Here is a 21,285-nt window from a genome sequence, read left to right as displayed (position 1 = left end):
CACAATTCAACCCATGACATCCCACATTTTAGCCCCCCAAAATATTCTTGCCGCATGTAAAACACATTCACCCTATCATATCATAGCAAAAGTCTTAATTCAACTCCAAGTCCAAAATCCAAAAATTCCTTTTCATCTGTGAAATCTAGAATACAAGTTATCTGCTTCCAAAGTACAATAGTGCAACATGCAGGTGCAAGCTAGACATTTCCCTTACAAATGGGAGAAATTGGAGGGTAAAAAAGGGATAACAGGCACCAAGCAAGTCAACAGAACATATTACATTAATCCTCAAGACTTGAAAATAATCCTCTGTTCTCTGAGAACATTTAGGCAATGGCCCTGTCCTCCAGACTGTAGGTATTGGCCACACTCTACAGATTCTGAGTAGAGGCCTCTTGGCCCTGGGCTTCAGTTCTGCCACCCAGGCCCACTGGGACAGCAACTATCCTCCTTTGGCTTTGGGCAACCCCATTCTCCTAGTCCATCTGAGTGGAGACTGCACCCTTTTTGGCCTCAGAGATTGTGGCCATACCCTTTGAGACTGAGGCATCTCAGCTTCCTGTGTTCCTTGTCTCTTCAGCTCCTGCTTCCTGGTTACTTGGCCTCTTGGGCCTCTCTGCCAGGTCTGCCCTGCTGGAGCAAGTGTTCCAAGGCTCTGTAGCTCCAAGGATAAGCACCCAGAGCACCCTACTCCTCCAGGAATCCTCCTGCCAAAGGCACTCAGCTCTCTCGCTCCATGAGTCGGCTCCAGCACCACCTCCCACTCTCCTGGGTTCTGCTGCTGCCACTTCTTGCTGTCTGCACCATCTCCAGTGTAACAACTCCCCTCACGTCCTTTTGAGTCCTCACCAGAATTGTCTTTGATGTCCATAATTCGACTAACAGTCTCAAGACAATCTTAGAACTCTTCTACCCTCTACCCATTCAGTTTCAAAACCGCTTCCACATTTTGGGTATCTGTTAGAGCAAAAAAAAAAAAAAAAAAGAAAAAAAAATTTTTTTTTTTTTTTTTTTGTTAGAGCAGCACCCCACTCTCTCGGTACCAAATTCTTAGTTACCTAGGGCTGCTATAACAGAAATACCACAAGTGGATGGTTTCAACAGACATTTATTCTCTCACAATCTAGTAGGCTAGAAGTCCGGGTTCAGGGTGTCAGCTCCAGGGGAAGGTTTTCTCTGTCCACTCTGGGAAAAGGTCTTTGTCATAAGTCTTCCCCAGTCAAGAAGGTTCTCAGCACAGGGACCCTGGGTTCAAAGGACACACTATTCTCCTGGCTCTCATTTCTTGGTAGTATGAGGTCTCCATGTCTCTCTGCTCACTTCTTTTATATTTCAAAAAGATGTTGACTTAAAACACAACCTAATCTTGTAGATTGAGTCCTGCCCATTAACATAACTGCCGTCTAGAATCATCTAAAGGTTCTGCGATGCTGAACTGTTTGATAATATTTGGCCATATTTGTTGTGTTTTCAGCTTTTTCAAATCCTAGAGATAGGATTTACAACACACAGAAAAATCACATCAGATGGCAAAATGGTGGAGTCACACAATATCGGGAATCATGGCCTAGTTAAGTTGACAGATTTTTGGGGGGACACAATTCAATCCATGACAAACACTTTGTCCTCTCAAGTCACCCTTTAAAATCTTCTGTTCAGCTCTTTTTACTTCATCATTTCTTCCACTTTCTTTAGCTGCTCTACAAGAGCAAGTTTCAGAGTCTCTTTTGACTGACATCCTTTTGGTCTTCTTTCTTTCGTGTCTTTTTAATGACTTTTTGCTTTCTTCATGTATGAATGTCCTTGATGTCTGGTCTTTGGTCATTAGTGTTTGATGCATCAAATCTGTTCTTGAAATGGTCTCTAAATTCAGGTGGGATATATTCAAGGTCGTATTTTGGCTCTCGTGGACTTGCTGTAATTTCCTTCAGCTTCAACTTGAGCGTGCATATGAGCAATTGACAGTCTATTCCACAGTCAGCCCCTGGCCTTATTCTGATGATATTGAGCTTCTCCATTGTCTTTTTCCACACATGTAGTTGATTCCTGTGTATTTCATCTGGTGAGGCCCATGTGTATAGTCACTGTTGTTGAAAAAGGTATTTGCAATTAATGTCGCTGATCTTGCGAAATTCTGTCCTGCAATTTCCAGTGTCATTTCTATCACCAAGGCCGTATTTTCCAGCTACTGATTCTTCTTCGTTTCCATCTTTCACATTCCAGTCACCAGTAATTATCGATGCATCTTGATTGCATGTTTGATCAATTTCAGACTGCAGAAGTTGGTAAAAATCTTCAGTTTCTTCATCTTTGGCCTCAGCGGTTGGTGCATAAATTTGAATAATAGTTCAATTAACTGGTTTTCCTTGTAGGCGTATGGGTATTATCCTATCATTGGCAGCACTGTATTTCAGGATAGATCTTGAAATGTTGTTTTTTTAATTGTGCTTTAGGTGAAGGTTTACAGAGCAAATTAGTTACTCATTAAACAATTTATACACATATTGTTTTGTGACACTGTCAACCCTGCAACATGTCAACACTCCTTCTTGACTCTGGGTTCCCCATTACCAGCTTTCCTGTCCCCTCTTGCCTTCTTGGCCTTGCCCCTGGGCTGGTGTGCCCATTTAGTTTTGTTTTATGGTCCTGTCTAATCTTTAGCTGAAGGGTGATCCTCAGGAGTGACTTCAGTACTGAGTTAAAAGTGTGTCTGGGGGCCATTCAAAATGTTCTTTTTGATGAATGCAATGTTGTTCCTCTTCAATTTGTCCATTCCCGGCATAGTAAACCATGATTGTCTGAGTGAGAGTGGCCAATTCTAGTTCATTTCAGCTCACTAATGCCTAGGATATCAATCTTTGTGTTTCATATCATTTTTGAGGACTTCAGTTTTCCTAGCTTCATACTTTGTACATTCCACGTTCTAATTACCAATGGATATTTACAGCTGTTCTCATTTTGAGTTATGCCACATCAGCAAATGAGGGCCTTGAAAGCTTTATTCCATCCATGTCATTAAGGTTAATTCTAAGGAGGTAGCTCTTCCCCTGGTGTATTTTGAGTGCCTTCCAACATGTGGGGCTCTTCTGGCACCGTTTCAGACAGTGTTTTGCTGCTATTCATAATGTCTTCACTGGCCAGTTTTTCAGAAAGAAACCACCAGGTCCTTCTTCCTATTCTGTCTAAACCCGGAAGCTCCGTCGAAACCTGTCCACCATGGGTGACCCTGCTGGTATTTGAAATACAAGTGGCATAGCTTCCAGCATCACAGCACATGCAAGCCACCACAGTATGACAAACTGACAGAAGAGTGGTGGAAAGCACAAGAGAATGAGACAATGTCAGGAATAGCGTAAAGAGGGACATGGAAGTCTAGACTTGCTCCTGTAGTGAGGGCAGGCAAGCAGGTGGGGCAGAAATGGCAGATATGGGGGATAAGGGCTCAGCCGGAAGTAGCAGAGACTGACTGCAGAGGGACTTGGTTGCCACACTGAGGAGTTTTAAGTTTGTCATAGTCACACAGGCAGGCCGGATTAAGGCATGTGAAGGCCCTAAACACTGACAACCTGTGGTGCTCCCTCCTGTGCTTACTCATGCATTTGAACAGAATATGTGAGCTGTATATGTATGTGTTTGTCTTAGCTATCACTGATGTAACTTTTTAATGGCGACTATATTAGAAATTGAACGCCAAAGTAGCATATTCCATCTTAGCAGAATGAGATGAACTGGATTATAAAATTTTTAGCGGATGCAAGGTACTAAGATTTTATTTACTATATACTACATTTTTAACAAAAAAGAATATATTTACTGTATATCACATTTTCTACAAAGAGTATTCCACGTATTCAACAAGAAAATGAGTCAGTGAACTTAGTTGTTTCAACAATCAGTGTAAAATTGTGTTGATCTCCCAGAACAAAAAAAATTTATCAGTTTTGCTTTAAACAGCTCATACTTCAGTTTTGATGCTTGGTTTGTAACAAATGCTATAATTATAAATGAACAAATTAAAAGATGTTGTAAGAAAATTTAATGACCAGAAAACAAATATTAGAACAAATTACTGTATTTTATTTTTACATGGATCCTTCATCTCTAAAACGTTATAAAAACATCTATCCTTTGTTCTTACGAATTCAATGATTTCATCACAATTAAGCTGCCGAACAATATCTCTAAGTTGTTGTTTGTTAGGTGTAATCAAGTTGGTTCTGACTCATAGCGACCTTATGTACAACAGAACGAAACAGCACCCCATCCTATGCCATCCTCACAGTCGTTGCTACGTTTGAGTCCCTTGTTGCAGCCACTGTGTCAATCCATCTCGTTGAAGGTCTTCCTCTTTTTCGCTGACCTTCTACTTTACCAAGCATGATGTCCTTCTCCAAGGACTGGTCCCTCCTGATATAACATGTCCAAAGTATGTGAGATGTAGTCTCGCCATCCTTCTGAGGAGCATTCTGATTGTGTTTCTTCCAAGACAGATTTGTTCATTCTTTTGGCAGTCCATGGTATGTATATTCAGTATTGTCCTTCCATACATAATAAGGATAATATATTGAGTCTCAAGCACATACATATGCTGAACAGAGGAAGGAGGGCATATAGGAATATACGTACACACATATATAGGTTAGGCTATGGATATTTTTATATATGTATTTGTATGTACAACATGTATATTCATATATATATATATATATATATATATATATATATATATATATATGAGAGCCCAAAGGGGGCAGAGTCATAGATGCCTCCTGGACACATCAAGCACCTTGAGGGATCAAGTTAATGGCGCTGAGGGCTGGGGATCACAGTCTCAGGAGACATCTAGGTCAACTGGCATAACGTAGTTCATAAAGAAAATGTTCTACATCCTACTTGGGTAAATAGCGTCTGAGGTCTTAAAAGCTTATGAGCAGCCATCTGAGATACACCTATTGGTCCTATTCCACCCAGAGCAAAGGAGAATGAAGAAAACCAATGTCACAAGGAAAATGTTAGTTGAGAGGACTATGACCATCATAAACCTGAGCCCAGAAGAACTAGATGGTGCTTGACTACCACCAGCGACTGCTCTGATAGGGATCACGATAGAGGGTCCTCGACAAAGCAGGAGAAAATGCAGAACAACATTCAAATTTCATAAGACCAGACTCACTGCTCTGACAGACTGGAGGAATCCCCAAGACTATGGCTGCCAGATATCCTTCTAACTCAGAACTGAAGCCACTCCCAAAGATTAGCTTTCAGCCAAAAATTAAACAGGCCTGTGAAACAAACACACGTGAGGAACTACTGCTTAGATCAATCAAATATACAAGAACAAATGGGTAACACCTGCCCAAAAGCAAAGATGAGAAGGTAGGAAGGCACAGGAAAACTGGACAAATGGAAACGAGGAACTGGGGGGTGGAAAGGGGGAAAATGCTGACACATTACAGGGATTGCAACCCATGTCATGAAACAATTTATAAATTTTTGAATGAGAAGATTTGCTAAGATGTCACATAAAGCACACACATACACACAAAATACTGTAGCTGTTATTTCTGACCATGCCAGAGAGAAGAGACTCTTAACCTTTGTCAACTGACCAGGGAAGGGGCAGGTAAGATTAAATGCATAGCGAGGGGCTAGAAGGCGCAAGTCTACATCCAGTCTTGAAAACGTGCACTCTACCCAGGTTTCTGGCTCACCAACCCATGTCAAGTACAACAACTGAAAGCAAAATTTCCAGAGCAGCTGAGTGGTCTTAAAAAGAGAACACACAGCCTCTGATTACAAACTAGAGATATAAACCTTTATTTCACCAACTCTGTAATAATTCACTTTTTAATAAAGACACGTACTGGGGACATCACTTAAAACCCTGGGAATGCGAGATGCTGGGTGTCTTCCCAGCAGGACCAGAGACGTGGGGACTCCAGGGCTGGCACGATCCTGGGTCTCAGGCAGCACCCACAAGATGCAGTCTTGTGCCCCTGGTCTTACTTAGAGCCACCTCCTTTTTTGGGGCCGTTAGTTCTCATTTCATGCCAAATTTTCACCAGAGGCTCCCTGTTCTTCCAAATGAGTTCATGACCATAAGTAATATACCATCTGGAGAAAAGAAAACAAACCAGGTCCAGCATTCAAACGGTATGACATACAGCTGGTAAGCAGCATGAAGTTACCAAGTTGGCATTTTTTTAAACCTAACGCCACTGTTGTTTACCATCTAGTTTATTAAAACAACTGATTATTTAATGTAGTGATTTAGTGGAAACCCTGGTGGCGTAGTGGTTAGGTGCTATGGCTGCTAACCAAAGGGTCGGTAGTTCGAATCCGCCAGGCGCCCCTTGGAAACTCTATGGGGCAGTTCTAGTCTGTCCTATAGGGTCACTATGAGTCGGAATCGACTCGACGGCACTGGGTTTGGTTTGATTTTAGTGATTTAGCTCAGTATATACCCAGTACCGTTGGGTGGGTTCCTACTGACAGTGACCCTGTAGGACAGAGTAGAACTGCCCCACCATAGGGTTTCCAAGGCTGTAGTCTTTACAGAAGCCGACGGCCACATCTTTCTCCCGCAGAGTAGCTGTTGGGTTCAAACCACTGAGCTTTCAGTGAGCAGCCAAGTGCTTCACCACTGTGCCACCAGGCACCTTAGAGTATGCTGAAAGGTCACAGTAGGACGGGAGTATGTGTGAACGCTCTGCAGAGTACGAGCAGTTCACATACACTACTTATGGTCACCACAGCCCTGCAAGTTAGGTTAAGTGCCATTTCCCCATTTCAGACACGAGGGCACCAAGTCTACCGGTTGCTGTCAGTTCTCATGGTGACCCCATGTGTGTCACAGTACAGCTGTGCTCCATAGGGTTTTCAGTGGCTGATTTTTCAGATCACCAGGCCTTTCTTCTGGGGTACCTCAGGGTGAACTCAAACCTTCCACCTTTCAGTTAACAGCTGTGTTAGCTATTTGTTCCACCTAGGGGCTGTAGAACAAGTCTGAGAGAAAAGTAATTTACCCAAGGTGCTAGCAGCACCCAGAAGGCCCTCTTTCCCTCTCTGTCCACCCTTTAGGGTACAGTTCCAGTGCCTGTTAAAACCTGTCTGCAGCAGGTGGCTGAGAAGCTGAAGCACTGAGGCTTCGTGACTTGGCTTGCTCAGGCTCCACAACTAGCCATCACCAGAACCCAGGCCGGAGCTCAAAGCTGACCCTGGAGCCCATGCTCCTAACTACTGGGTGGCACCGCAGCACCTGGTGAGCACTGACCAGGAGCTGAGGAACTCAGTGCCGAGCAGGTGCAGACGGCCTGAGAGGGCAGCACAGGCCCAGTGTCAGGGAGGTCCCTCGCTCCCCTCCGGGGCTGGATGGGGTCGATGGAATGGATGTTAATGAAAGCTTTGACTACTAAGGCCTTGTTTTTGCCCTGGTTTCCCCAAAAGATTCCATGTTCCCTGAGGCAGAGACCAGAATTTACTGATGCCTGTATCTCCCAAACACCTGATTGTAAAATGTCCTTTTAACTCCAACTGGACTCAGAATTTAACTTTAATCAGAAATAAAGCCGTTAATGTTTTATCATTTTTTATTGTTCTTAGCACGTATTTTTTAAAGGGCTTGAATTATACCTAAATCTTATTTTTACAGTAATCAGTAGCTATAATGTATACTTAATACTCAATAAAGTCTGATTATGAAACTAGTTACCATTAAAATTTTGGAAAATAGAGACAAGCCCAAAGAGAATAACTGGTTAAATCTACAGAAAGAAAAAAGGGCATTTACAAAATACGTGTGTATCAAAAATTTGGGGGGGCTTAAAGTCAAATTCTGTGAACTTAGAACGCGAGAGTAAGGATCACCCTCTGCTTCAGATGGAACTGTAAACCCTTGAAAGGAGTCACTTGTCAGAAGCTCTTGATTAATTGATTAATAAAGCACATTTTATGTACTATTTTTAACCTTTTTAACCTAATTACTTCAGAGAGTCAAATGCTGTCATCTTACAGGTACACTGTTTCTGATGACACTCAAGACCAAATGTAATTAGTCATATGGCTAAAATAAAATTAGAGAAATACTGGAAGAAAAGCTGATTTCTGAGGTGTCCTTTCTAACAGGTATGCTTGGTGGGGGAACTCCTGCAGTGACCAGCATCCTGGCCTGGGCGCAGCTGGTGCCTTTCGTCCTCAAGCAGCTCCCTTATCTGTGAATGAAGACCTTGCAGGATTTTAAGAGTACTGGCTAGCCCTCAGCTCAGGATTCTTTGAGAACCAGCTCCCTAGCTGAGGCACACAGCAGATACTCAGCATGTATTATTATTGCAGCAGCAGGACCTGACTAGAGCATCTCACTAGGCAAAGGATGGCAAGGAAGTGTGTGGCTGGATACTAATGGAATCTTTTCCATCAACAAAACAGAGAGGTTTAACTTTAAAAAATTTAGGTTTCTAAATCTAAAGAGGTTACAAAAGATGAATTCCAGATATGACTGAGATCTAATAAATGAAGAGCTGTTGAAATTAGAAACAGCACAGAGAAAGGGGTCCTCTGCCTTTCAGATCTTGGAGTTTAAAATGCATTTGATCTGGTTATTTTCAGGATGGAAGAAAAAGGCCATCTGATTACAGTTCAGACGAATAAAACCTGCTGGGATGAAGCCCCTTTAAGTAATCATGGAAGGATGCAGATTTAACGCTCACTAAACATAACCCTTTTCCATAAGCTATTGTGTGTTTCATACTGTAATACCAGATCAGTTTCTACTATTTATAACGTGATGCTTTTAAAGCTAGAGCACACATGTGCTATTCGTTAATCATCACCGAGGATTATAAATGGCATAATGGCACTTAGTTCCACCGCCTACTGGGCTAAACTGTTCCACTTAGAATCGATTTTTCTTTAATGAAAAAAAACCTTATGTTTTCCACTGTCGTGAAACAAAGTAAAATCCAAATTGGGGCCAAAAGCAACATTTATGCAAGAAAGGACAGGCCATCAGGGGACCCAGAACCTCAGAAGACTACTCTGCTGAAAGGAAAGGCCAGGGGCATCCCGAGCTTCCTGTAAGGAAGTTTCCGTGACAGGGCTGTTAACGAACTCTGTTTTAGGCAGAAGCCCAGTATCTGAGGCACAGGTAGAACATGCTGCAGCCACAATGCCAGCTGTAATGCATACGGTGTGAGAGGCAGGAAGGGCTTGGTCTCTGCTCTGCTCCTGAAGCGCTGTCTGACCTGGGGATGGTCACTTCTGAGCCTCAGTTTCCCATCATAAAATGGAGATAATAATAGTGTAACATACGGTAACTAGCTCAGTGTGGGCCACGTAACAGCTCAGTAAGCTGTCAGTGTTGTTTTCTGCTCACTGCACACTTACTGCAGGTAGGAAGTGCTCTGCCAGCTCAGCAGGCCTGCCCAGCACTGGTCAGGTGGAGGTCAGCGATAGCAGGCAGGAGCTGGACGGGGGGATGAGGGCAGGGAGACCCAAGAGTGGGGAAAGGAGGACAGCAGCAGACAGGCTGGGGATAAGTCCCAATGGGGCTGGAGAGCAGTCCCGACGGGGCTGGACCAGACAATGGTCAGGAGCTGGGTGGCGAGGGTCAGGGGAAGGTAAAGGCACAGACTCTGCAATGAGGGCAGCGCTGACTGCTCACATTCCACCGCACTTGGTCAAACTGGGGAAGGCCAAAGCAAAGTGTGTCACAGCATGCCCGCCCTCCCAACCCTACCGCGCCTGCTCTGCTTCCCTCACAGAGCTCAGGCCTCCCTCAGCCATCTTTGGGGGCCAGGACAGGGAGACGGTAACTTGAGGAGGCAGTTTCAGCAATCAGTACACGGAGACTTACATTCCAAAGAGCGCTCCCCCGAGATGTGCTGCGTGGTCAAAGAACCTCCATCCCAGGATCAGTCCTGCGGTATCCATGGCAATAATGGCTTTCAGGGCCTTAAAGTCAACAAGAAAGAACAGCACTGGTACGGCCTTGATTCCTGCAGCACTGACCTTTCTAACATAATGGCAGTAGATCAATCAATGTAAACACACCCCCACATTCCCAGAACTTGGCCTCGTGAAAATACTCACGTTCCCTGCCGTGAATGTGAACATCGGGAGGAGGATAATGGCCAGCCTGCCTTCTGGGATCTTGGTGCAGACGGCTGCCAGGACAGTCATGATGGCACCCGACTGCAAGTGAACACATGGGTGAAAACGTGAATCCTCTGGGTGTGCTACTACTCAGTGACGAAAATACAGAACGTTTATATGCCACAAACTTCCAGCTGAGCACAAAGCTTAAAAACTTTCATTTAGCAATGTACAAAGTAGCAAGCGAACTCACTGCCACTGAGTCGACTGACTCATAAGCGGCCCTATAGGACAGAGTAGAATTGGCCCATAGGGTTTCCAAGGAGCAGCTGATGGATTCAAACTGCCGACCTTTTGGTCAGCAGTCGAGCTCTTAACCACTGTGCCACCTGGTATCAAGCAAAGGTGCCCAGGCCTGTCACACAGGGATCACTCAGGAGGTTTCACGAGACAGTAAAATGTGCAGCCACCAGCATGTAAGTGTTGAGTGCCCATCAGGGACGTTCACCATTTCCCCTAAGGCCTGAGAAAGCACTTCCTCAAACTTCCCCAACAATGTTCCCTCAGCCACAGACAGCACGAATTCGCCCAAAGAAGCCCACAGGCATGGAATTTCTTCCCAGTGTATCTTACAAATTCATGTGGTATTTGCATCCCATTTCATAATAAAACTAAACGTTTTCCTTAAAGCCTCTGAGCAAATACCAGGCTCGCTCTCCGTGGCGCCTCGTGTCCCACCCCTCACAGCACCTCCCAGGGACACACACGCACAGGACACGCATGCACACGCCTGTTTGGGAAGCACTTGCCCCAAAAATCTCTGTATTACAGACGAAAAATCTAAAACCCTTGACCCATAAATCAATCATTTCATACTGTATTTGAGCAGTTACAATCATTACGTAGATGTTTAGTTTCTTCTTATGGACATGTGTTTGCTAGTTTTATATAAAAAATAGTCTTCATAATTTCAACGGGTAACTGCTGTAACGTATCTGCTGGATAAATCATGTTAAAGTAACTAATCGCGCTTATGTCAGAAATGTTCCCCATTCCTCTAACTGGCAGAATACTTGTGGATGTGGATCCCAGTCTCCAGTTTACATGAAATCTCAGGCTAATTACTCAGATACGCCAATCCTCTATGTACCAGGTGCTGTGGTAGCTACTAGGAGTACAGAGGTGAGTAACACTTAAGAGTGCTGCCTGAATGGAGCTACAGCATGGCAGGGAGACAGACAGACAGACGGGGAAAAACAACAAGCTGGGCTTTGCTGGGGAAACAGCACCCTATGGCAGCACGTGGAAGGGGGAGCTGGTGCAGGCTCAGGGTGAAGAATGTGGTAGGAAGCTTTGTGCTGAGGGCTGGCCAGGTGTTGGCCTGTAAAAGAGGAAGAGTGAGAAGAATGTTCTAGGCAGAAGACAGCAGGAGCCAAGCCTGGAGGCCAGGGGGCACAGCACGGTGGAGTGAGGAGCAGCTGTGTGGCTGACTAGATGGGGGTAGAGAACGGGCGGAGAGCAAAGGGAGGCAGGAGGCGGCTCCAGAGGCAGGCACTTAAGTTTGTTGTCAACAATCTTCTTAGTAGAGACAAATCTTAGTGACTTACTAAAATAATGAAACTCCCACAACATACGTCTATAAAATGCCTGCCCACTGGTCTTCAAAAGCATCAAGGCCATGAAAGATGACAAGGGACCGTGAAGCTGTCACAGACTGGAAGAGACTAAGGAGACATGACAACCAAACACATTATGGTATCTGGGAACAAAAAAGGGGCACCATGGAGAAACAGGGAAATCCAAATGAAGTCTGTAGTTGGTAGTGTGGTACCAATCTTAACTACCTAGTCTTGCTGAGAGTAAGAACGTGGTTATGGAAGATGTGAATGGGAGGGAAAGCTGGGGGAAGGGTGCACAGAAACTGTACAATCCTCGCGATTTTTCTGAAAATCTAAAATCATCTCAAAATAAAGATAAAAAATTAAACTTCCATGAGGCCATCCTGATAATAAATAAATGAGGCAGAAGTATAATGCTGACAAACACAGAAGGAAAAATGAAGTCCACAACATCACTCATGGAGGATTCCAACCAAAAACAAATCTAATTGTGAGGAATACACAAACCCAATTGATAGACACTCTATGAAATCACTGGCCTGCACTGTCAACACTGTAGATGGCGTGAAAAACAAAGGCAGGCTACGAAAACATTCCAGCTTAAAGGAGACCAGAGAGACATGGCAAGTAAAATGTAATACATGATACTAGACTGGGGAGAAAACAGTTATCAATGGCATTATTGGGACAACTGACAGAATGTGGACTGTAGATTAAATAAATATGTAAAGTGCTAAATTTCCAGAATTTAATAACTGTACAATGAGACATGTAGGGATATCCACGCTCTTAGGAAATAACACACTGAAAGTATTTAGGGGAAAAGGGCATGACACATACAAGAAAACACAGGAGAAAAGTCTTTGTGAGTCTGGGTTAGGCAAACATTTCCCAGCTAATGACACCAGAAACATGATCCATAAAAAAAATACACTGGACTTTCTCCAAATTAAAAAGTTATACTCTTTGAAAGACAATGAGAGAAGGTAAGCCATAGGCTGAGAAAATATTTGCATATCATAACTCTGAGGAAGGACTTGGATCCAGAATATATAAAGAACTCTTCAAACTCACTAAGAAAATAAACAATTTCCTAAAAATGTGCAAAAGATTGAACAGATACTTCAAAGAAGATATATGAAGAGCAACAGGCACACAAAAAGATGCTCAAAATCACTAGGCATTAGGGAAATGAAAATGCAAACTGCATCAAGACGTCATTACACACCTATTGTTGCTGTTGTGCGCCATCAAGGTGATTGTAACTCAAAGCGACCCCATGTGACAGAGTAGAACTGGCCCGTATGGTTTTCTAGGCTGTAATCATTACAGGAGTAGATCCCAGGTCCGTCTCCCTCGGAGCTGCTGGGTGGGTTCAAACTGCCGACCTTTTGGTTAGCAGCCAAGCACTTAACCATCTGAGTCACCAGGGCTCCTTACACACCTGTTAGAATACCTGCAATTCAAAGAACTGACCATGCTAAGTGCTGGCAAGGATGTGGAGCAGCTGGAACTGTCACCTACTCCTGGTGAGAAAATAAACAGTGTGTAAACCACTCTGGAGAATAGTTTGGTAGGTCCTTAGAGGTGAAACACCCGTCTACCATATGATACAGCTTTCCACTCCAGGTGTGAATGCATACGTCCACACAAAGATTTGTACACTAACGTTCACAGCAGCTTTTTGTGTTAATAGCCAGAACTGCAACTACCCAAATGCCCATCAACAGGTGAATGGATAAACACTGTGGTATATCCACACAGTGGAATACTATTCAGCAATATAAAGGAATAAAATTACTGATACAACAACATGGATAAAATCTCAAAATAATTATGTAAAGTAAATGAAACCAGAACCAAAAAAAGAAAAGAGTATATGCTATATGATCCCATTAATATGAAACTCTAGAAAAGAAATACAAACTCCTCTTTCTTGTTGGAAAGTAGGAGGTGGGAAGAAGGGCAGGAGAGTGGATCAGGGAGCACCAGGGAACTGTGGGGGATGAGGAATCTGTTCACTATCTGAAGTGGAGTGAGGGCTCCGTGGGTGTCCGCACATCAAAACTGACCAGAGTGTGAACTTTAAATATGTAGTTTTTTGTATGTCAACTATACCTCAGTAAACCTCGTTTTGGGTTATTTAGGTCATTTTTATGGGGAGTCCTTTGTACTATTCCTACTACTTTCCTGTAATTTCCAAATAGTATATTTAAAAAAAGGCACTAAAGAACAAAGTGATTTTTAAAAGAAGCTCCGAGAATTAAAAGGAGCCCTGTTGACACAGGGGTTAAGAGTTTGGCTGCTAACCAAAAGGTCAGCCGCTCCTTGGAAATCCTATGGGGCAGTTCTACTGTCCTGTAGGATCACCATGAGTCAGAACTGACCCGACATCAACAGGTTTGGTTTTAGGTTTGTAATTTAAAGATATTCCTGGAAAATGGCACATACATCCCTTAATCACCAATGGTTCTCTTAGTGTCTTCTACATGAAAGATTGTTTCAGAATATAGAATTATCTTATGTTTCAGGAATTACTAATACTTCAAACAAAGTCCCAGGGATCCCAGGTGTCCCCAGCACATAACACAGTTGTCAGCTGACCTGACACCGGTTCAAGCTGCATTCCTAGGGATGGGTCAGGTGACTGTACACTGGATGGACAGCACAAATACCCGCCCGGAAGTACAGTAAGCTAAGTGGACAAAGACAGCCCAGTGCCTAGGCTGAGAAGGTAGAACAACATGGCAAGGATAACCTCTGCTACATCAAAGGGGGTGGTCGTACCTGCCAGCTTTGGACTGGGGATTACGAGTGAAAATAAATTCTATATTCTACATGAAGAGCAATTGTCTGCACCTATATGGTGGCCAAGGTGGCTTCCATGCGAGAGTCTAAACTTGTAACACACACCGCTCTTTGGAAATCCTGATGGCCCCTAACAGGGTGATCACTGCTTGTGTGGGAACACACACACACACCACCTCCATGATTAGTTCAACTTTCTCCCAGTTCTGTATGCCCTGAATGGGTCACAGCAACTTTCCCTTGAAAGGACCTCAGACCCATCTCAGAAGGTGGCTGGCCTGTTTCCCTACAAAACTTGCTGGGTCATGTTGCCCTGGGGTACAACATGTAACACTGGCCATGTTGATATTAATTCTGAAGATCTGTTCTGGCTGGTACTTCAACATCTGCCCCCAAATCTATCAGCATACACTGTGTTAAGCAGAGCACACGTCAATGTCACTAAGAATCTGGAAGTAAGAGTGAGCAGCAGCCCATCATCCTCCGGGCTTTACGGCATGTATCAAACGTTAATACCCTAGGTTTATTTTTAAACAATACCTAACGAAGCCCAACAGAATTCAAGTTGAAGCCTTATTTGCTGAGAAGAAAAAGCACTATAAAAAGAGTCTTTTCCCCAAATAAAACAAATTTTATATTAGATATGAAAAAGGGCATTCAAGTTCTGTGAATTTCCCCTAAGTTACTTTTCCATAGATGATCATATTCTCCATCTAAAACTCACTACAGGTATTTCAAGAAAATTCTCATGAGCTGTGCATGTCTATGCAAAGCCGGTTTCTTTGTGACTGCAGGCTGTGGTACTCAGTGTACATTATTTTAAAGATAGGAGGCAGTTCCATTATCCTTCCAGAATTTTCCTAATGTGACCTTTATCCACACAAATTCAAACATATTTGTGTCTGAATAAATCAGAACTTGCTTTTTTGAGAAATGTCTGGGCCCTCCCCCATGCAGAGAAATTCTTCATTTTGTCTAGTCAGAGGCTCTTAAGAATCTTGTGAAAATGGGCCCTCTCCTCAGGAAAATGTCACATTTATAGGTATTTTACATATAGTTTCAGGGTATGACACGTGTAGACCCAAGAAGCCCAGATCCTTGGTGAAGACCCACTGTTCTCCATCAATAATCTGTTCACGTACATTGACTATAAACTTGACGTCAATATGCACATATAATTGTTTACTTATTTTATAAACAATTTCCATAATCTTCTTATCAATAGTATTAATGCTGTTTAATTGAGATATTCTTCCAGGGTGATTTTTTTCAACAGTTTCCACATGTATAATTCAGACCGATGACTCTCCATGCCATGTTAACTGTCACCACTACCCTTTTCCAAATGATTCCAGCACTGTTAACATAAGCTCAGTGCCCCAGACGCAAAAGCTCTCCTCCATTGTGACTTTAAGTGACTCCGCTCTAGGAGACCTCCTGCTCCCAGAAGCTACCTACAGCTAAGACCTTGGACATGACCCATCAAACAAACATACGAGACTATGTTGATGATGAAGAGTAACTACCATTTCCACTTTTCTTACGGCATGCTCCTCACTGTACGAGCAATCTATAGAGTGCTTGAGTGGCAAAGCAGAAACAGGTGTTATCCCCGTTTTATACAGGAAACGGAGGCTCAGAGATGTTAAACAGGATGTCCTGGAAATCACAGGAAAGCAGCAGAGCTGGGATTCAAACCCAGCCTAATTCCCAATACCATACAACCACCATGCTCTACTCACTATGCACTTCAGCTTCGTTACCCCGTACAATGGAAACAGCAGGTGTCCTGGGACACATCAAAACGTCCTCGCAGATCTTCTCACAAATGAAACAAAAACAAACCCGTTGCTGTCCAGTTGATTCTGACTCACAGTGACCCTACAGGACAGAGTAGAACTGCCCCATAGAGCTTCCAAGGAGCACCCGGTGGATTCGAACTGCTGACCCTTTCGTTAGCAGCCATAGCACTTAACCACCATGCCACCAGGGTTTCCTCAGATCCTCTCAGCTTATGACTAAAATCTCCCTGTCCTCAGAGCCCCTCAAGGCCTCTCAAGAACGCTCATCCTTTCAGTGTGTGCTAGATGTGGGTACAAGGTTTTCTCCCCAACTCAACTTGAAGGCAGAGTCCACTTCTGCTTTACCCTAGTGGCCGCTGCCTTCATATAACAGGCACTTAGTTGGTGAATGAAATAAAGAGAAAACACATTCCATGAAGGAAAAAAAAGTTTAAGAAAGAATGTAGGTCACAGGACAAGATACAGGCCACTGCAGGAAAACTGCTATGTGCCACCAGGTCAGCTCATAGTGACCCCTAGGACAGAGTGGAACTGCTCCACTGGGTTTCCTAGGTTGTAATCTTTATGGGAACAGACTGTCGGGTCTTTTCTTCCGAAGAGCCACTCACTGGTGGGTTCACCTCGCTGACCTTCCGGTTAGCAGCCAAGCTCTTACATAAGGATTGTTTTTCCAAAACAAACCTTTTGAGTTTCTTTAAATATGAAATCCCCTATTTGAAAGCAATTAAGTATTCCAGTATTTAAATATGCACAAATGGAATGTAGAGTGTCTTTAAAAAAATAGTACATAAGGATTTCCATGTGCATAGAAATCTGCCATTAAACTCAAAAGCCTCCTTTTTTAAAGCATCCAAAACATAAACCCTTGAGGGCAGAAATCTTGGCCAACTTGCTCTCTGGCTGCATCCCCAGTTCCCTGCATAGTGCCTGGCACAGGGTTGACAAACATTCAAATCCAAGATTAGAATTTACCAAAGCCGGGTTAGGCTCGCTAGGGGATTGGAAAGTCACTGATCTGAGTTCATCTTCTCGATGTGTGCTCTGTTCGGGAAGTGATTACAAATGACCAGCTATGAAAGGATACAGCCTGCTGTGTAAGGACAGATTTTCTTCACACCGAAACAACAAACTAAAACAGACTGAATACAGAAGCAGACACAAGAATCTAGCTGTCTTCTACAAACTGAACATTGAAAAGATCTGCAAAAATGTAAAACAATGCTGGCCCTTCCCGTGGTTATTCCTGGCTTATAAATACATTTATGTTAATGAGTAATGGGTTTAATGTTAATATTTTAAATAAAAATGAGTGAATATATGTTTAACTAAAAAAAAAAGCTAAAGCCTGAAATTTACAAAGCTTTACAAACATAAATTCTAAATTTGGTGTAGATTACTTAGTGGTATGGTTTCAGTGCGAACTCGCTGGTTTTGATCACTGCAACGTGGTCCTATGAGATGCTGGTTAGCAGTCGGAGAAGTTACGTGAAGGGCATACGGGAACTCTATTTCTCCAACTTTTTTTGTAAATCTGAAATTATTTCAAAACCAAGTTAAAAATTAAATTAAAAAATTTGAACAACATATACTTACCGCACCAAGTGATGGTCCGTATCTTCCTGTGGCAACTTTACACATGTAGCTGACAAAATTGGAAATAACACCTGAGAAGGAAGTCGCATGTCAGTGAGCAGTGAGGTTTAAGATGATTTCCACTCCTGATCTCCACCCCCACAGACCAACAGTGTCAGGCTGCTATCTGGTCACCACGAGGTGCAGGCACCAACACTCATCCTGCTGCCGCCTCAGTTATCTTACAGAGAAAGGAAAGCCTGGCACGGCATGACCTGCTGGGTGACGGAGGTCATTCACTGTCTCTCAGGTACCACTTCTCTCATCTATAAGATGAAGAAAGGAGACCTGTTCCCAAACGTGCCAGCTGTCTCCAAATGCTCCAGGCTACACTCCTGACACACTAAACTGGAATCTCTGGGTGGGACCTGGGAATCTATATTTTGCCCAGCTCCCAGCTGACCGTTCTGTGAGAAGCTGCACTAGGTGAGCCCTGACATGCCCCCTCAGCACCGGTGTCATTAGAGCTGGACCTCCACCTAAAGCGGCTCATTTTAAAAAAACAACTTCCTGTGTTTCAGGGCTAATGACATTGGAGAACAGACACTTTGTACCCAAAAAAACATTTAACAATGCTTGGGACGGAATTCCACACTCAGCTTACAGGCCAAAGATACTGTTCAGCTCCTGCTTGTGAGGCACTACTCAAGGGTGTCCATGAACACTGAGTACCCACTCTGGGCCTGTGTGTGAGGCTTTCATTCAGTCCCTTCTATAACCCCTCATCATGAGGAGGTAGATACCATTACCCAGAGGGGTCTGCTCTCTTCTGCCACAACAAACAGCGGGTGCAGAAACAGGCTCTGACCTAGGTCTGCCGTCTCCAAGCTCAGACTTACTTCTCAACAACATGATGCCAGACATGCTGTTTTTAAATGCAGAGGTTTCAGGGATAAGTTTTTATAGTTTTCTGCTGTAAGTCACTTTGCAAACAGATTATCTGAATCGGTGATTCGTCAAGGCACCTGAAGTTTTCCTTTTGTATTAAAGTACGTCTGTATGCACCTTTTACCTGAAGGATCTCAGGTTAAAAATGCTAGGATTTACTTTACTTACATAAGTAAGTAAAAATTGACCAGTTAACTCATTTGGCAGCATGTAAGGACCTGGAATTGTGCACTCTACTTGAAATAAAGAAATGAAGCCATCTCTAGGACCAAGACCGAGGAGTGGTCTGTGCCAGTCATACATGCTTGCAGAAATGGCAGAGTAAACTCATTCCTGACAATACCTTGGTCAGCTCTGTGTTAAACCCTCCTGGAAACTCAGCTCATGGGGGAAACGAGCGTGCTTAAATTAAGGTTGTTTAACAAAGACCCAGATGTCTGAGAGAGTTGGGAAGTCTGGGAATCATCAATCTGTAAAACAGTGGGACTGGACTGAAGAAACCAAGGCCCAGGGAGATAAAAAGGGTGTGCTTAAATCCCACACTAACTCTTAACCCCCGTCTATCCCGACTAACTGAAAACTGGGCACACTCAAATAATCCATAAGGAACTCAGCAAAATGAGAAGCAGGAAAGACAAGAGCCCCACCAGCCTATGGTACGCTTCTCTACATGCAACCTGAGAAACAAGTACATGTTGAGCACGTACTGTGTGCAGACCAAGCTGTGGTCATTCCCTCTGGCCCTTCTCCAGATAGGTGAGAGGGCTTGTACTCTGAAAGGTCCCCGAGGTAAAGCGACCTTACCTGCCGACAGGTACACTGCCATGAACTGCTCTTGACCGAGGATGTTTACTATGCTGGAGGAGAAGCTCCACAAAACATACATGTTGGCTGCCATGTGAAACAAGGAGAAATGACTGAACGTTGACAGCAACATTGGAGAGCAAAGGACCTCTACGAGAGAAAAACAATCTGGTGATGGCAGAACACATGGCCAAGCCAGTAAAAATCACTATTTGTTTTAGTGTCTTTTCATTATTATTAATACAACAAATCAAACAGAGGAAATAAAAACAGTCAGTCAAAGGCCAAATAAAAGATGGCATTTTTCAAAGGGGTCAAAACAATCTTAAATTTCTTTTCTAATGCGTATAAAAAAAAACATACTAACCAACCAATAAAAGTTCTCAATTCAGTGAAAGCTACTTGTCCTTAGGGCAAAAATTAGTTAGAAAAAAAGAGTAAGTGAAATTTATTTCAGTTACGGACATGAAGTTACATATAATATTCTCCAAATCCGCAGTGACCACAGATCTCAATTCATTAACGTGTACACGCCTACTATGCAGGAGGCACTACTTTAGGCACCTGAGACACAGCAGTCAGAGAATGAGGTGCCTGTCATTCTGGAGCTCACAGCCTGGCCTCTGGATGTTGCTTGTAACTGTGGACAAGGAACTCGTCTTTTTTCTACAGCACATGAATTAACATATAGCATAGTGTTACCTCTACCTTAAAATAAAATCACAGTGGTTTAGACTTACTGGATGCTGGATTGGATGTGAAATATCTGATCATTGTCCGCTGGAGGGAAGGTACTCTCCATAAACAGAATACAATGACATTTGCAGCTATGATACCTACAAAATAAATATTTACAATTTAAGGAGGTTAAACGTGAGGGCAGAGAAAGTCTGGTCTAAAGTCCACCTGGAAAGAGTTTCTACCACATTTATGTAAGAGTATTAAGTACCTGGGATTGGAGCCTTGGTGGCGCAGTGGTTAAGAACTCGGCTGCTAACCAAAAGGTCGGCAGTTCAAATCCACCAGCTGCTTCTTGGGAACCCTATGGGGCAATTCTACTCTGTCCTATAGGGTTGCTATGAGTTGGAATCGACTCAACGGCACCTAACAGCAACAAGTACTTGCGGAGGTGGGAAAGTATTCAAATGAGCTGAGGAAAGTAACTGAAATCAATACTTTGAAAGAATCAAACAGCCACTAGTTGGTAAAGTCAGAGAATTCACTGGACAAAGGGCAAATGCTCCAAGAGCTTCCTTCACCCAGGTTCATAGTCTGCTCTGTAAAAAGTTTATTCTTCCCAATAAACAGTAGTCAGGACCCCAAGATAGAAGTAATTTACAGAATTAGGTCTTCTGGCCAAGAGTATAAAAGCTGTAAAACTGAGCACTTCTTTTTCGGGGGGGTATGGTATGCTTCTGAAACTTATGGAAAGCTAATGGAAACATCTATGGACCATCTGAGCAGATGAAGGTCCACATGCTTGAGAAAAATACTCATTTGATAAGAATTCAGGAAAAATTTAGAAGAATTTTGCAATTGTTTTTGAAAATATATTTATGGCTTTTTCACTTTTCTCGAGCTGACATTGTTAGTACTACTACTAAAGTGAGTCGTTTTATTAATTAATAGAATTAGCTAGT

General features: G+C 43.2%; 1 protein-coding gene across 3 annotated transcripts in view; it reads right to left on the bottom strand.

The window, feature by feature from the left end:
* Positions 1 to 5,796: 5,796 nt before the first annotated feature.
* PARL (presenilin associated rhomboid like) overlaps positions 5,797 to 21,285 on the bottom strand; it is a 34,967-nt gene continuing 19,478 nt past the window's right edge. For 2 of the 3 annotated variants that reach the window (XM_049881478.1, XM_049881476.1), the window contains exons 5-10: positions 20,386 to 20,481; positions 19,646 to 19,795; positions 17,915 to 17,985; positions 10,090 to 10,191; positions 9,854 to 9,951; positions 5,797 to 6,117 (exon numbers count right to left, since the gene is read on the bottom strand). In XM_049881478.1, the coding sequence (XP_049737435.1) occupies positions 6,006 to 6,117; positions 9,854 to 9,951; positions 10,090 to 10,191; positions 17,915 to 17,985; positions 19,646 to 19,795; positions 20,386 to 20,481 (629 nt within the window). In that variant the 3' untranslated portion in view covers positions 5,797 to 6,005. The remainder of the gene's footprint in view (positions 6,118 to 9,853; positions 9,952 to 10,089; positions 10,192 to 17,914; positions 17,986 to 19,645; positions 19,796 to 20,385; positions 20,482 to 21,285) is intronic. The other variant, XM_049881477.1, reaches the window with a different exon arrangement.

This window comes from Elephas maximus, chromosome 1, assembly GCF_024166365.1.
Source record: "Elephas maximus indicus isolate mEleMax1 chromosome 1, mEleMax1 primary haplotype, whole genome shotgun sequence".
In the NCBI taxonomy this organism is placed as follows: domain Eukaryota; kingdom Metazoa; phylum Chordata; class Mammalia; order Proboscidea; family Elephantidae; genus Elephas; species Elephas maximus.
The sequence above is the reverse complement of the archived record's forward strand: the minus strand, read 5'-3'. Positions and strand labels throughout refer to the sequence as shown.